We start from the raw sequence: 14,059 nt of genomic DNA on the forward strand, positions 1-14,059 counted from the left end.
TTTTTTTTTTTTTTTTTTTTTTTTTTTTGGTACTGGCGATCGAACTTGGGACCTTGCGCTTGCAAAGCAGGTGGCGGAACCACTGAGCTAAATCCCCAGCCCATGCTTTATATTCTTTCAGCTATTTTTCTCTCTTTTCTTGAGATGGTTTTCATTTTGTTGTAACACTGTCCTTTTCCAGTATTTTTTTTGTATGTATACATAATAATTCATTAATATTTGTAGAAACATTTCAGAATTTTATAATCTTGAACCTAAAGATAATCACTTGGCTAGCATTCTTCAATTTACTCTGTTGTTTCCTTGCATTTTAAATGCCTTTAAATGCTTTAAACTGTATTTTTAGAACTTATTTATCCATTTATATATTTTGTTAGTGGAAATTGAACTTGGAACCTTATGAATGCCTAGCATATTCTGTACTATTAAGCAATACCTCAAGCCACAAATTGTATTTTGTTTTTGTTTTGAACTCAGGACCTTGTACTTGCAAGGCAGGCAGCAGAATCACTGAGCTAAATCCCTGGCCCCCCAAATTGGTTTTTGTTTTTGTTTTTTGGGATTTTTGGGTTTTTAAGACAGGGTCTTACTTTATAGTTCAGGCTTGCCCTGAACTCACTATGTAGCTCAGGCTGGCCTCGAATTTGTGGCTATCCTCTTGCCTCAGCCTCCTGAGTGCTGAGATTCCAGGCATGAGCCACCACACCCAGCACCCAAATTGCATTTTAAATTATCAGTTTTCATATATATTTTTCAACTGAACTCGACATTAGTAAAATATGCCAAGTAGTCTAACATGAAAAGTGAGAAAAATTAATACTGTTGCCTATTAAAATCTTCTAAAGAAAATGACTAGTAAAATTCTTCAGTATAGTAATAAGTAGTAGACCTGTTTATGATTGCATGTATAATAGCTATCAATTTCCATTAAGACAATTTCTTTTTTTTGGTACCGGGGATTGAACTTGGGACCTTGTGTTTGTAAGGCAGGCAGTGGAACTACTGAGCTAAAATCCCTGGCCCTGTTAAGGCAATTTCTAATGTGAATTTTTTTCTTTTGAGCAGATCATGACAAGATGTTTAAGATGAGTGAAAAAATCTTACTCCTGTGTGTTGGAGAGGCTGGAGACACTGTACAATTTGCAGAATATATTCAGAAAAATGTGCAACTGTATAAGATGCGAAATGGTGGGTAAGACTTATAGCTTTGGTTGATGTATTAGTTTGCAAGGGCTGCTGCTATAGCAAAGTACCACTAACCAGGTGGCTTAAACAATAAAACTTTTCTTCATAGTTCTGAAGGCTAAAAGTCTTACATCAAGGGATCAGTACAGTTGATTTCTTCTGAGGCCTTTCTCTTTGACTTATAAGATAGCTGTCTTCTCCCTGTGGCTTCATATGAGTTTCTGTTTGTACTATCTGTCCAAGTGTCCTCTTCTTAAAAGAAGGACACTAGTCATATTGGATTAGGGCCCATCCTAATAATTTCATTTAACTTAAATGCCTCTTTAAAGACCCCATCTCCAAACATAGTCATATTCTGAGGTACTGGGGTTAGGACTCCAACATGAGTTTTTGGAAGACACAATTCAGCCCTTAACCATTGTTTTTTGGTTTGTTTTGATCAAACTTAGGACCTTGCTCTTGTGAGGCAGGCATCGGGCACCACTGAGCTTAATCCCTAGCCCACCATTGTTTTGTCTTTACATTTGAAATGAATATTGTCAAGCTGAGTGTGGTGGCAGGCATGTCATCCCAGCATTTGGGAGGCTGAAGTAGTAGGATCATGATTTTAAGTCTAGTCTGCCTAGATTACATAGTGAGAGTGTCTCAAATAAAACACAAAGCAATATTTTCTACTGGCCTATGTGGACACATTTTTTTTATTTGAATCTTTTTTTTTTAAAACTTAATCTAGCTCCTAAAGTTCCAATCCTTTTGCTCCTAAAAATTTTCCTAAAATTTCCATAGCACAGAACTACTATAATATTGATACTTGAACATCTCGGAGATGGGCAGAGGTAATATTGAACTTTTTGACATATTCTCAGAGGATGTGGTTTGAGCTGAAGTATATTTGAATCTCAAAGCTAAAAACTAAATGAAATTTGGCTTTGCTATAGTCTATGTGATAAGTCATTTATCCTCTCTGGACCTTTATTTTCCTATGTCTAAAATGTGATTATAACTATATTAATGATAATACATATGAAAATGCTTTGTAAATTTAAAGCTATGTATAATTATGAAGTATTTACTATGCCTTGAAAGAGTTCTACCTTACATCTTTGGTAGCTTCCTGACTAAAGAGATAATGAAGACTTTTATGAGTTCTCTCTGAGGTTAATGAGCTCTTGTCCATGGGAAAGTGTCCTTATCAAACTGTGCTAGCCAGTAGTTTTCTGATCCAGAAACGTTTATAGTGGTGCTCTCGTAGAGAGACCCTTATTTCCAGTTACTTACTTTACAGTTTAGTAACTGTTACATATGCCACTGTAAAACTAAATACTACAGGGCCAGGGACTTAGCTCAGTGGTTCCAGTGCCTGACTTGCAAGCAAACGCAAGAGCCCAAGTTCAATCCCCGGTACCAAAAACAAAACAAAAAACTACATTCTACATATATAATTATATCTAAGACTTAGAATGTAGCTTCCATTGAATTTGAATATAATTACATGTGTAAAGTGACCAGATAAGATCCATCCATACAATTTTTAGGCGACACATTTAGCATTATACATCTTATTCTATAAACATTTTTGAAGATCTTACCCGTGTTAAGTACTTACTTGCTTAATACTGCAGAGAATTCAAAGATGAACAAGGCTTATGTCTCTGCCACTGAAGAACCTAAGCATGTGGTTAAGCATGTTTGAGGGGAGGGGTGTTGATAATACCCTGAAGTATAATAGGTACAGCAGTATTTCACTCACTGGCTGTTCTGGGAGTGAATAAAGATAGCTGAAGAAAAATTGTGTTTGGTTACATTGCCCTTTAAGAGCCTAACATTATCTGTCCGGTACAGTTTTTTTACATGTAACTTTCTTCCTTTCTCTTTCTTTTTTCCTTCCCCGCTCCCCCTTTCTCTCCCTCTCCCACTCCCCCCCATCTCTCTCTTGTACTAGGGATTGAATTTAGGGAGTACTAAGCTACATCCCTGGCTCCTTTTTTTGCTTCTTACTTTGAGATAGGGTCTTGCTTAGTTGCTCAGGCCGGCTGTGAACTTGCAGCCTCTTGCCTCACCCTCCTTAATAGCTGGAATATAATAATTTTTAATACATGGTAAAGTTAAAGAACTGAGCTGAAATAAGGCAAAGAAGTCCATATACAGATACTCAGGCATCAGACTTTTCTACATTTAACATAACTGTCAGAGGGATTAGTAGAGAATACAACAGTATTACTTGTCCATTTTGGTTTAAAATGCACTAATGAGGGCCAGGGATTTAGCTCAGTGGTTTGGTGGCCTGCCTTGCAAGTTCATAGACCCGAGTTCAATCCCCGGTACCAAAAAAAAAAAAAAAAAAAAAAAAAAAAAAAAATAATAATAAAATGCACTAATGGACTTGTAAGGATGAACATGTGAAAATACCCACCATAGACCCTGAAACACAGTAGCTACTCAGTACATATATTTTAGGATTTTATCTTAAATCTCACTCCATCCAACATTGGTGTTTAAAATATTATAGGGAATAATCTAACCGCAGTGCTATTGTGTCTTTCTAGAATGATATTTCCATGTGATTCTACTAATTGTAGATTATTCTTGTCCCTTTTGGCGCTGGTCTGATTTTATTGGAAGGTTAGGTTTCAAAGTGTATTGTTAAATGTGCACTTGATGTCATTACTCTGGATTGTACCATTTTTGGCACTACCGCTTTTTCAGAAGTTTTATTCTTGAGAGAATCATTTTTTAAACTGTATGATAGAAACATTCTTTTTCTTGGCTTATACTTTTGAAAATTATATTACACTTCTTAATGAGGTTTTTAAATAAAGTATGACTCTGAGACTATCCTAATTTCCAGATTCTCTTGTGCTAATATCCTTTCAAAAATAAAGTTGGTATCTGAAAATTTCTTTCCTGTTTTTCAACATCTGCGTATTGATATCTACATTCTGTTAATGAGTAAACATCTTAGCAAGGCTATGAGCTTGGTCCTATAAGTCACCTTGATTCTATTTGTGGCCAAGATTTCTGTCAGTACTAACTGGCTATTTCATAGCTGTTACATGAGGATGAGGACTAGAAGTAGGATTGTACCTCTCAGCCTATGTATGTTATATACTCTGAGTATATAAAAAATAATGGGTTTTAGGGAACAATCGTAGTGAAACAATTTAGGGTACCATTGTTTTTTTGCCTCACTTTTAAATATGATTCTTTATCTCTTGTACCAGGATATGAATTGTCTCCCACAGCAGCAGCTAATTTTACACGTCGAAACCTGGCTGACTGTCTTCGGAGTCGGGTAAGCAGTATTAGCTGGCAACCTCAGATAAGAGCAGAAAATGTCCTTTTTTATATTCCTTTTATACATAAGCAGTATTTTGGCCTTTTTTGGCCTTCCTGAGCCCTTCCCATTGCTACTCATCCTTTTCAGTTCCTCTGGGTTTGTTTTTCTACTTTTACATGGTTCCTAATTAAAGACTAGAAAGCAAACATACATTTCAGTGAATTTGGCTAGAGCACACTAACATGGCCTCTTGACAACCTTACCCCTCTACCCCAATGGCTGTTTCTGTGTCACAGGGGGACAGTTTTAGGCTCACGGTTTAGACTCATACAGCGAAATTATAAGAAAGTACAAAGATTTCTACCCTCCATACATACGTAGCATCTTGCAATTATCAACATCCACAAGATCGGTACATTTGTTACAGTTGATGAACCAATATTGACACTTAAAGTTCATAATTTACACAAGGGTTCTCTTAGTGTTACTCTGTGGGTTTGGACAAATGTTTAATGGCCTGTATTTATTACTGTAGTATTATACAGAGTATTTTCACTGCACTAAATTTCTGTGCTCCTATTCATTCCCTTCCACCTGCTCACCTCTGACAACCATTGATCTTTTTATTTTGCCTTTTCTATAATGTCATATATTTGGAATCATACATTGTGTAGGCTTTTCACATTGGCTTCTTTTACATAGTAATATATACTTAAAGTTCCTCCGTGTCTTTTCATGACTTGATAGCTCATTTGTAGCACTGAATAATATTCCATTGTTTAGACATACATTTTTTTAATCCATTCAACAAGGATATCTTTTTTTTTTCTTCCTTTTTATTGAGTTTATTGGTACAGTCTAGGTCTAAGGGATGTCTCGATTGCTTCCAAGTTTGGACAATTATGAATGAAGCAACCATAAATATTGATATGCCAGTTTTAGTTCAGACATAAAGTTTTCAACTCTTTATTGAGAATACCAAAGAATGTGATTGGTGGTTCCATCTTTCTATGACTATTTTTGCCAAAGCTCAAATTGTTTCTCTTCACTTATTCTTCCTTGCTCTATCTTAGAACTGTCTTAAATCTATTGAGAGCATGTTGGAGATGCGCCATTAAGAACAATGCAGGGCTGGGGGTTTGGCTCCGTGGTTCTGCTGCCTGCCTTGTACAAGGGCCTGAGTTTAATCCCTGGTACCAAAAAAAAAAAAAAAAAAAAAAAAAAAAAACTGAATGCATTAAAATTTGTGTAGGATGTGCCAAGAAAGTTTATATGATTGCTAAAGATGTGTATTATTCCCTTCCCACGGGAAATAAGTAAATAGAGCCTTAACCATGTGACCTTACCCCCTGTGCCTGTTTACTCATCTATGAAATCAAGATAACTTCCCAACCCCACAGGAGTGCTAGGAAAATGAATGCTTGTAAATCATAATATTTAACATTCATTTGACTTTTGCCTAAAGCATTTTGCTTAATAATTTAATCCACTCACTATTCCACTGAGACAGATAGTAGTTAATTCTGTATCCTTGATTTGAAGTGAAAGGCATAAAGTGGCAAAGGGATTAGGTCAGGTAATACAGCAGGTCAGACAAAGCTACAATAATAATACTATAATTACAGTATTTGATTATTTTACCTTAAGATCAACTCCTTGATTCTTCAATAGTCTTTCTAGAACCCTGGTGCTATTCATCTTTTTGGGTTTTATCTATACTTGCTTCAACTGAGTTATGCAGAATCTAAACAAGTGTGGAAATTGTTTTTTGTAAACTTACTACAGATTTTTAAAACAGTTTCTCTTCCAGTGCCTAATAATACTAGACTGAGAACATCTCAGTAAATAGAATTTTGGGGGTTACTTTTGGCCAAGCAGTTATGCATTCTGCATGATCATGAAGTTTAAAGAAGAGCTAGAGACATAATGTATTGAAAGAGGGAGACAACTGTTTTGACCTGGGTGAAAAGTGAATGTTCTTTTCTTGTTCATTCCTCTTTGAGAATGGAAAATGGGTCAGATACTAGCTTTCTTGCCACCCAGAATTTCAGTATTCAGTAACAAGTACACTATGCCATGGCTTTCTGTGTAAATGTTCCTCTGACTTACCAGGCAGAGCCAGAATAAGAATTCCAGCTTTGGGCACAATAAACACTTTATCATTAAATACTGCAGACATTAAGTAAATTAAGCTGCTTTTAGAATTGAGATAAGAATGGCATCATGCTTCATGCAAATGCAGTGAATCCCATTAATCTTCTCGTAGCAGAAATGTTTGATGTCTTAAATATCCCTTGTAGACAGAAACATGGGGCCCTAGCAAATATTGACTATTTCTGCCTTGTGCTTCTGCTATGGGTCCAATCATTGTTATTCTACCCCCTTATCAAAATAGATTGTTAATTCTAAAATAGTTTGAAAGAGGTGGTAATAATTTTGCAGTGTTTCTAATGAGTACAGAATCACTGAATTTGGTGCATTCACATGGTCACACTAGTTGGCATGTGAAACTTTTTTGGCTTAGCCAGTTACTGTGAATAATTTTGTGTGTTTGACTCAAAATTGTTTGATGTCCAGTTGCTGTGTGTGTAGGGGGAGGGTTTGAGGGGGATATTGGGTTGAAAGGACACTTATCTATCACAGAATTTTATGTAAACTGATTCATTATGATGCAGGCAATTTAGCATTATGTTAAGGAGAAAGACTCTAGAATTAGACTGCTAGGATTGACTGTCTGCTGACTGACTAGCTAGCTAGCTGTGTCTTTGGGCAAATTTAAGCTTAGTTTTGTTTTGTTTTATTTTTTTTTTACTTAGAAAATAGTGGTAGTTTATAGTGTTATAAATAGTGAGGTAATCATGCAAAGCTCTTCACATAGTACATGGCACATATAACAGATTAGTAAATGATTTTTGTTTATATGCTGCTATTACTGTTTGGTTGAAGAAGATATTTTTCTTTTTTTCTTTTTTTACTGAGGATTGAACCCAGGGCCTTTGCACTGAGCTACATTGCCAACCTTTTTTTAATTTTGAGAAAGGATCTTCTAAGTTACCAAGTTGCCCAGAGTGGGCTTAAATTTATAATTCTCCTGTCTTAGTCTTCCAGAGTGCTGGGAGTACATGCATGTGCCACCATGCCTATCTGAAAAAGCAATTTAATGGCACAGATTAGCTTGCCATGGGGATTTTTTTGTTGTGCTATTCTGTTTGTTTGATTGATTTATAGTACTGAAGGAGGAAGTCAGAGCCTTTGTACACCCCCAGCCAGTTTTTTGCTTTTTACTTTGAGACAAAGTCTGTCTGAGTTGCCAGAGCTCAAATTTAGGATTGTTTTGGGCTGGGGACTTAGCTCAATGGTTCCATCACCTGCCTTGCAAGTGCAAGAACCCGAGTTCGATCCCCAGTACAAAAAAACAAAAGAAAACAAAACAAAAGAACAAATATTTAGGATTGTTTTGCCTCAGCCTCCCAGACTGTGTGCCACCACCTGTCGCTGTTATGCTATTTTATAGTATTAAAAATCCGTGTGTGTGTGTGTGATTTGTGATTGAATCCAGAGCTCACTGAGCTGTATCCCTAACTGTTTTTTTGTTTTTGTTTTTGTATTTGAACTTGGGATTGAACTCAGGCCCTTGTGCTTGCAAGCCAGGCAACAGAACCACTGAGCCAAATCTCTGGCCCCCTAACTGTTTTTGTTGTTTATTTTGAGACAGGATCTCACTAAGTTGCTAAGCTGTCCAGGCTAAGCTCAGATTCACACTTCTACCTAACCTTCCAGAGTGCTGGCATTATAGGTGTGTGCCACTGTTCTGGACTGTTATGTTTTAGTTTAAAAAATCTGTTAATAAAATATTATTGCTATGGTAAGGAAAATAGAAATAAACATTGAGCCAGGCATGATGATCCATGCCTATAATCCCAGCACTCAGGAGGCTGAGACAGTACAATCACTTCAAGTTTGAGGCCAGTCTCAGCTACATAGTGAGTTCAAAGCCAGCTTGAACTACAAAGTGAGACACTTGTCTCCAAAAAAAGAGAAATAAACGTTGAACATCTGTTATATGCTAGGATTTGTCCCAAATCTACACAGTCCAGTGTGTTAACCACCAGTTTTACAAGGCTATTTAAATTTAAATTAATTAAAATTAAAATTTTTTTTGATTATTAGGGAAAAAATCTATTTCTCAGTTACAGCTGTTTCAAGTGCTCAGTAGCTGCTATCCATTTTGGGTATCTGTGGTTATAGATCAATTCCATTGTGACAAAGTTCATTGAATGGTACTCTCTTAGAAACTTACATGTGGATCTGTTTCTTACTATTATTCTGTATACCTGTTATCCCCATTTTATTTATCGGAGTGCTGAAACAGGTTCATAGAGAGGTTAACTGTTTCCCTTAATATATTCGAGTACTATAATATATTTAAAGGCACATGTATACAGGCTATAAAAGGTTAAGTTAAAATTCTAACTTAAAGTATATTCTTTCCTGCATTTAAAAAATCTTTTAAAATATTTTTGCTTATTAGAGTATTGTACAAGTGTATTTGTACATTTAAGGGATCCTGAAATATTCATTTCTTTTAAGACCCACTCAGGATTATATAGACAATATGTGAAGATATGCCCATTTTAGGTATTAGCTGAATAAATGTTATCCATGCAGAGTGCTGAGAATATTGTCATTTGTACAGTGGAAGGAAATTACAGTAAATTATTTTTAGTGACTATAGGGAAACAAATAAAAAGCCTTCGATTTTTTTTCTTTGGAACCAGGAATCAAACTCAGGACCTTGCACTTTTCAGGCAGGTGCTGGAGCCACTGCGCTAAACATCTGGCCCTATACCGGGAATCGAACTTGGGACCTTGTGCTTACGAGGCAGGCGGCAGAACCACTGAGCTAAATCCCCAGCTGAGTTTTTAACTTAAATGCATGTGTACTTTACATTGATCTCTTCCTAGTTAGAGCCCTAGGAGAAAAATGACACATTCTTCTTTTCCTCTGGGTTGGACTCCCCATTTTAAAATATAGGAGCATGGGTTTAGAGTCAAGTTATATATTGACTCTCAATCCCAACCCCTTTTTTGTGCTATAATCTTGAATAAATCATGTATGTTTTCTGAGCTTTACATCCCTCATCTGCTAAGGAAGAAGTGAAGGTAGCACAAGCCTGTCATACTAGCGTCTGGGGAATGCTGAGGCAGGAAGATTGCAAGTTCAAGCCCAGCCTAGGAAACTTACTGGCTTAGTGAGACCCTGTCTCAAAGTGAAAATGGAAGAAAAAGGAATAGTTCGGTGAGAAGGGTTTAAGCTCTAGTACCCACCCCCCATGCCCAGGGGAAAAAAAGATCAAATGTATCATTTTTTAAAAAGTATCAAATTATAAGAACTGAAAGTTAAGCATTGACTCCATAAAATTTGTTTGGAATAAATGAGCGATACTACACAGGAAGAATATTTATTAAGTGACTATTACTAAAGACCTGCTTTTGGATTTTTAACCTATTTTGAAAATTTTTCAGTGCCTTAGTTTGTACTATGTGCAAGGCCCTGCATATTTAAATTCTCCTTCTATTATTTGGTTAATGTGTTATAGAAGAGGATGATGAGTAATGAGGCTCTTTCCTACGTGGAATGAATTATGTGAATAATTTTTGGCACAGTCCATCTGAATTCCCTCAATTTATCTATTTACCATTTACTGTCTCCATTTTAAAGATGTGGAGATTGAGGTATGAACCAGCCAAACTAATGGCCTTGAGGAATATGGAATTTTGTGGCAAGGTTTATATAGCATACTGGCCTCCATGGTGTGTAATCCTCAGTACTTTACTACTGCTACTCACTGGTCACAGCATTTTCCTAGAACTTTCTGAAGTGCTTCATGAGGCTTTGGTAGCTTACTTGTAAATGCTTAGCAAGTAGGTAGTAGAAATAATAAATTGGAGAAATGCCCAGTGTGTGATAGTGGTTTTTACTTATTTTATTTATTTATATACTTTTTTGGTACCAGGGATCGAACTCGGGCCCTGGTGCTTGCAAGGCAGGCGGTAGAACCACTGAGCTAAACCCCTGGCCCTGATAGTGGTCTGTATTTATTTATTTATTTGTTTGTTTTTGGTTTTTTGAGACAGGGTCTCACTATGTAGTTGAGACTGACCTGGAACTCACTCTAGCCCAGGCTGGTCTCGAACTCACAGTGATCCTCCTGTCTCAGCCCCCCCCCCGCCCCGAGTGCTGGGATTACAAGCATGCGCCACCACGCCTGGCCTGATAGTGGTTTTTAAACACACAATGAAACAGCCTTTGGAAACTCACGAAGAAAGACCAGTGTGGTGAAACTTTAGCTCTGTTTCTTATAAATCAACTCTGTGTTTATCTGTTACATATAGGAATTGCATGTATTTGCACCTTTATTTGAAAAGGTGGTTTCACCATTCCCTTCTAGTACTATAGAGCCAGGCGTGGTGGCACACATCTGTAATCCCAGCACTCAGGAGGCTGAGGCAGGAGGATTGAGTTCGAGACCAGCCTGGGCTACATAGTGAGCTTCAGGTCAGTCTCAACTACACAGTGAGACCCTGTCTCAGAAAACAAACAAATAGCATAGTTGAAAAAACCCTTTTCTCAGAGGCTTAGCTCTAGCTCTGCTGGGAGTTAGTTGAAAATATTGAGAGAGCCAGGCATGTTGGTCCACACCTGTACAGTCCCTGCACTCAAGAATCTGGGGTAGGTGGATCTCAAGTTAAAGACCAGCTTGGGCTATATAGTGAGACTCTGTCTCAAAAAAATAAAATCAAGCCAGGGATTTAGCTTACTGGTTGCACCGCCTGCCTTGCAAGTACAAGGTCCCAAGTTCAATCCCTAGTACCCACCCCCCCCAAAAAAAATCAAAACAAAAAAATCTTTGGGAGAAAAAGAGCAATTGATTGGATGATTTTGCCAGCTTCTTTCAATCCCCAGATAGCATAATTTAACAATCTGATGTTGGCTAAGGGTGTAGTTCAGTGTACAGTATCTGATTAGCATGTACAAGGCCTTAGGGTTAATCCTTAGCACCTAGAAGATAAACAAATATAAACAAATATCTGATGTCAAAGACCATAACTAGAGTTAAATTTATTTTTTCATTGAAAGAAAGAATTGTAGGAAAGTATTTCAGATGTTAGCCATTCCCAAAGGTGAGTGTTTTGTCCCAGCACTCTGCCTTGCCTTCTGGTATGTTTGGTTATTAGTAGATGTGTACTGCATGTCTCTGTCCTAGAAGAATCCTGTTGCTTTGAACCTTCTGTTCTTTACCAGAGTTATTCTCTTCATGCCTAAGGTGACTGGTACAAAGACATCATCTGTTTGTTTGTATCAGTGAGGTCATGTGACCTTATGAACATATGGTCCAGGTGAAACCTTGACTTTGCAGGTCTTATCCCCTAAACACCACCAAACATTTTTTACATGTGATTAAAATATCACTAACAAGGGTAATTTCACATGCTTTTTGGCAAATGTGGTTAGCAGGATGTGACATGACACAGAATTGCCTTCTTCCATGTGCCATCTCCCTTGAGGTCTCATCTGCCCTATTTGCCCCCGTTTTACCCATGCCCGGGCTTGCCTTCCAACTCACCTGCTCCAGATGGGCGGCACAGTGGGAGGACACTGGCAAAGGCAGATGTGTTTATTTTCCGGAGACAAAATGTTGTGTTGCTGCAGATGGCAGTGCCTTGGAGCAAATGGCAGCCTTTGACACCACTGCCACACAGCCTGGGCATCTTGACAGACAGAGCTGGCTCACTTTTGGTGATGGGGAAATTTGGGTCAGGGAGTAGGGGGCCGGGCCAAAATGATAATCACAAAACTCCTGGACTTTTGGTGCCATTAGCAGCAGCTGTTACAGACCTATGGAGCAGTGTTCTTTCCCCACCAGACCTCAGCTCGTCTAACTTGATTTTCACCATGGCCCAAGAGTTATGTCTCTTCCTTATTTTGCTTCCTGGCCTAAATGTGACATGAAATGAACATTGGAAACGTGGCTACATGCAGATGGATATACATTGGTACTGCAAAGCGCATGTATATCCCAGGTCACATCTTGCACGAGTCTCTTAGGATTAGGGGTGGCTCATGTCTGCCCCACTGGAGATACTGCTTTTCTATTTTTAGTGGTCATTTTGATTATCCAGAGGCCCAGGGACAGATGTGCCTTGAAGTGCCTTGATTAATATGACAACACTTGGTGCTTATAGTGTTTTTCTACCAAGAGGAATAAAAATTCTGACAGCTGCCCTTTTAAGCAGTTTGCTTATGCAGTCATTAGGGCTTGACTAAGTCTGTTAGGAAGACAAAGAGTAGTTAAAGCATTATACTTACCAGTCTCTTAAGAAAAATGGCTTGAGAAGATTCTTCTTTTAAGCTACTGTCTTTATTAGGAAGCCTTTTTCCCCTTATTTTTAAAAAAATATGTGCTGTTTTTCCCCACCGTAGTGCTGATAGAGCTAGGAGTTTGCAGGTGTAAAGCCCTCCTCCCTTCCCCATCTCTCTCCAGGGGGTTGTATGTGAGAAGGTGTTGCTTTCTCACTCAGAGAGCATATATGTGCTACCCTGTTGGATGCCTGCTGTGAGCAGAGAGAACCCCTGTTCTGGTTGAGTGGAATAAGCCTATTGGATGACTTGAATTGTGCAATCCCATAATGCCAGTTTTTCACTTAAAACATCTTTGTTATCCACAGTAGGGGTGAAACAATATAGGTAATTGGTGTAGATCTGTATTGTTCTGAAACTTGTGTCTTAAGAATTACGTGCCGTCCTATTAGGATTTGGCTTAAGCTTAGAGCAGCAGAGTGCTGTGTCTGCTTAATAAGAACGAGTTTTTATTTTAAAAATGTTCGCCATTTGAAACAGATTTTCCCTTACTTTTTTTCCTTTTATTTTTTCCCCCCCAGTACTGGGGATCGAACCCAGGGCATTGTAAATGCTATGCAAATACCTTACCACTGAGTTATATCTCATTTTGTTTTATTTTATTTTGAAACAGGATCTTGCTTAAGTTGCCTACCCTGACTTGAAACCCGTGTATCCTCCTCCTTCAGCCTTCTGAGTAGCTGGGATTACAGAGATGTCCCACCATGCCTCATTTACCTCTGCCTTTTAAAATTGCTTTAAATTAGAGCCCTTGTCCAAGTAGACCGAAGAGCTGTGCCTTCACATTCCACCCACACTCACAAACAGAAGCATATGTATAGCCTGGTATCTTGGTGTCTCTTTTTCACCTGCACGGATATGAGTATAGTAGGGACTGATCCCAAAAATCCCAGGAAGTTTTCTTTACTTACTCCAAACACACACACACACGCGCGCGCGTGTGTATGTATAAGTTGAAGAGCAGTGAGGAAGACATTTATTTATTTATGAATACATTTATTTTGAGTAATGGCCTTTATTGAGCATTGTCCAAAATTCTGCTTCAAGTGGGTTCTCCCCTTGCCAGCAGTAAGCATTTCTCCCTGGACTAAGGGCAGAGCAATGCCTTTATTACAGCCAAGGTTGCTTCTTTCCTCTGTTATGAAGGGAAGTAAGAAGTGCATCTGTTCTTTTTT

The 14,059-nt window shown here is 38.0% G+C and overlaps 1 protein-coding gene across 2 annotated transcripts in view; it reads left to right on the forward strand.

Moving 5' to 3' along the window:
• The window catches only part of Psmb2 (proteasome 20S subunit beta 2), a 38,683-nt gene that overhangs the window by 4,387 nt on the left and 20,237 nt on the right, over positions 1–14,059 (forward strand). For both annotated transcript variants that reach the window (XM_010645246.3, XM_033767447.1), the window contains exons 2-3: positions 1,066–1,188; positions 4,407–4,477. In XM_010645246.3, the coding sequence (XP_010643548.1) occupies positions 1,066–1,188; positions 4,407–4,477 (194 nt within the window). The remainder of the gene's footprint in view (positions 1–1,065; positions 1,189–4,406; positions 4,478–14,059) is intronic.

The sequence above is a fragment of the Fukomys damarensis genome, unplaced genomic scaffold (assembly GCF_012274545.1).
Source record: "Fukomys damarensis isolate Sample0158 unplaced genomic scaffold, DMR_v1.0_HiC HiC_scaffold_23, whole genome shotgun sequence".
Classification (NCBI taxonomy): domain Eukaryota; kingdom Metazoa; phylum Chordata; class Mammalia; order Rodentia; family Bathyergidae; genus Fukomys; species Fukomys damarensis.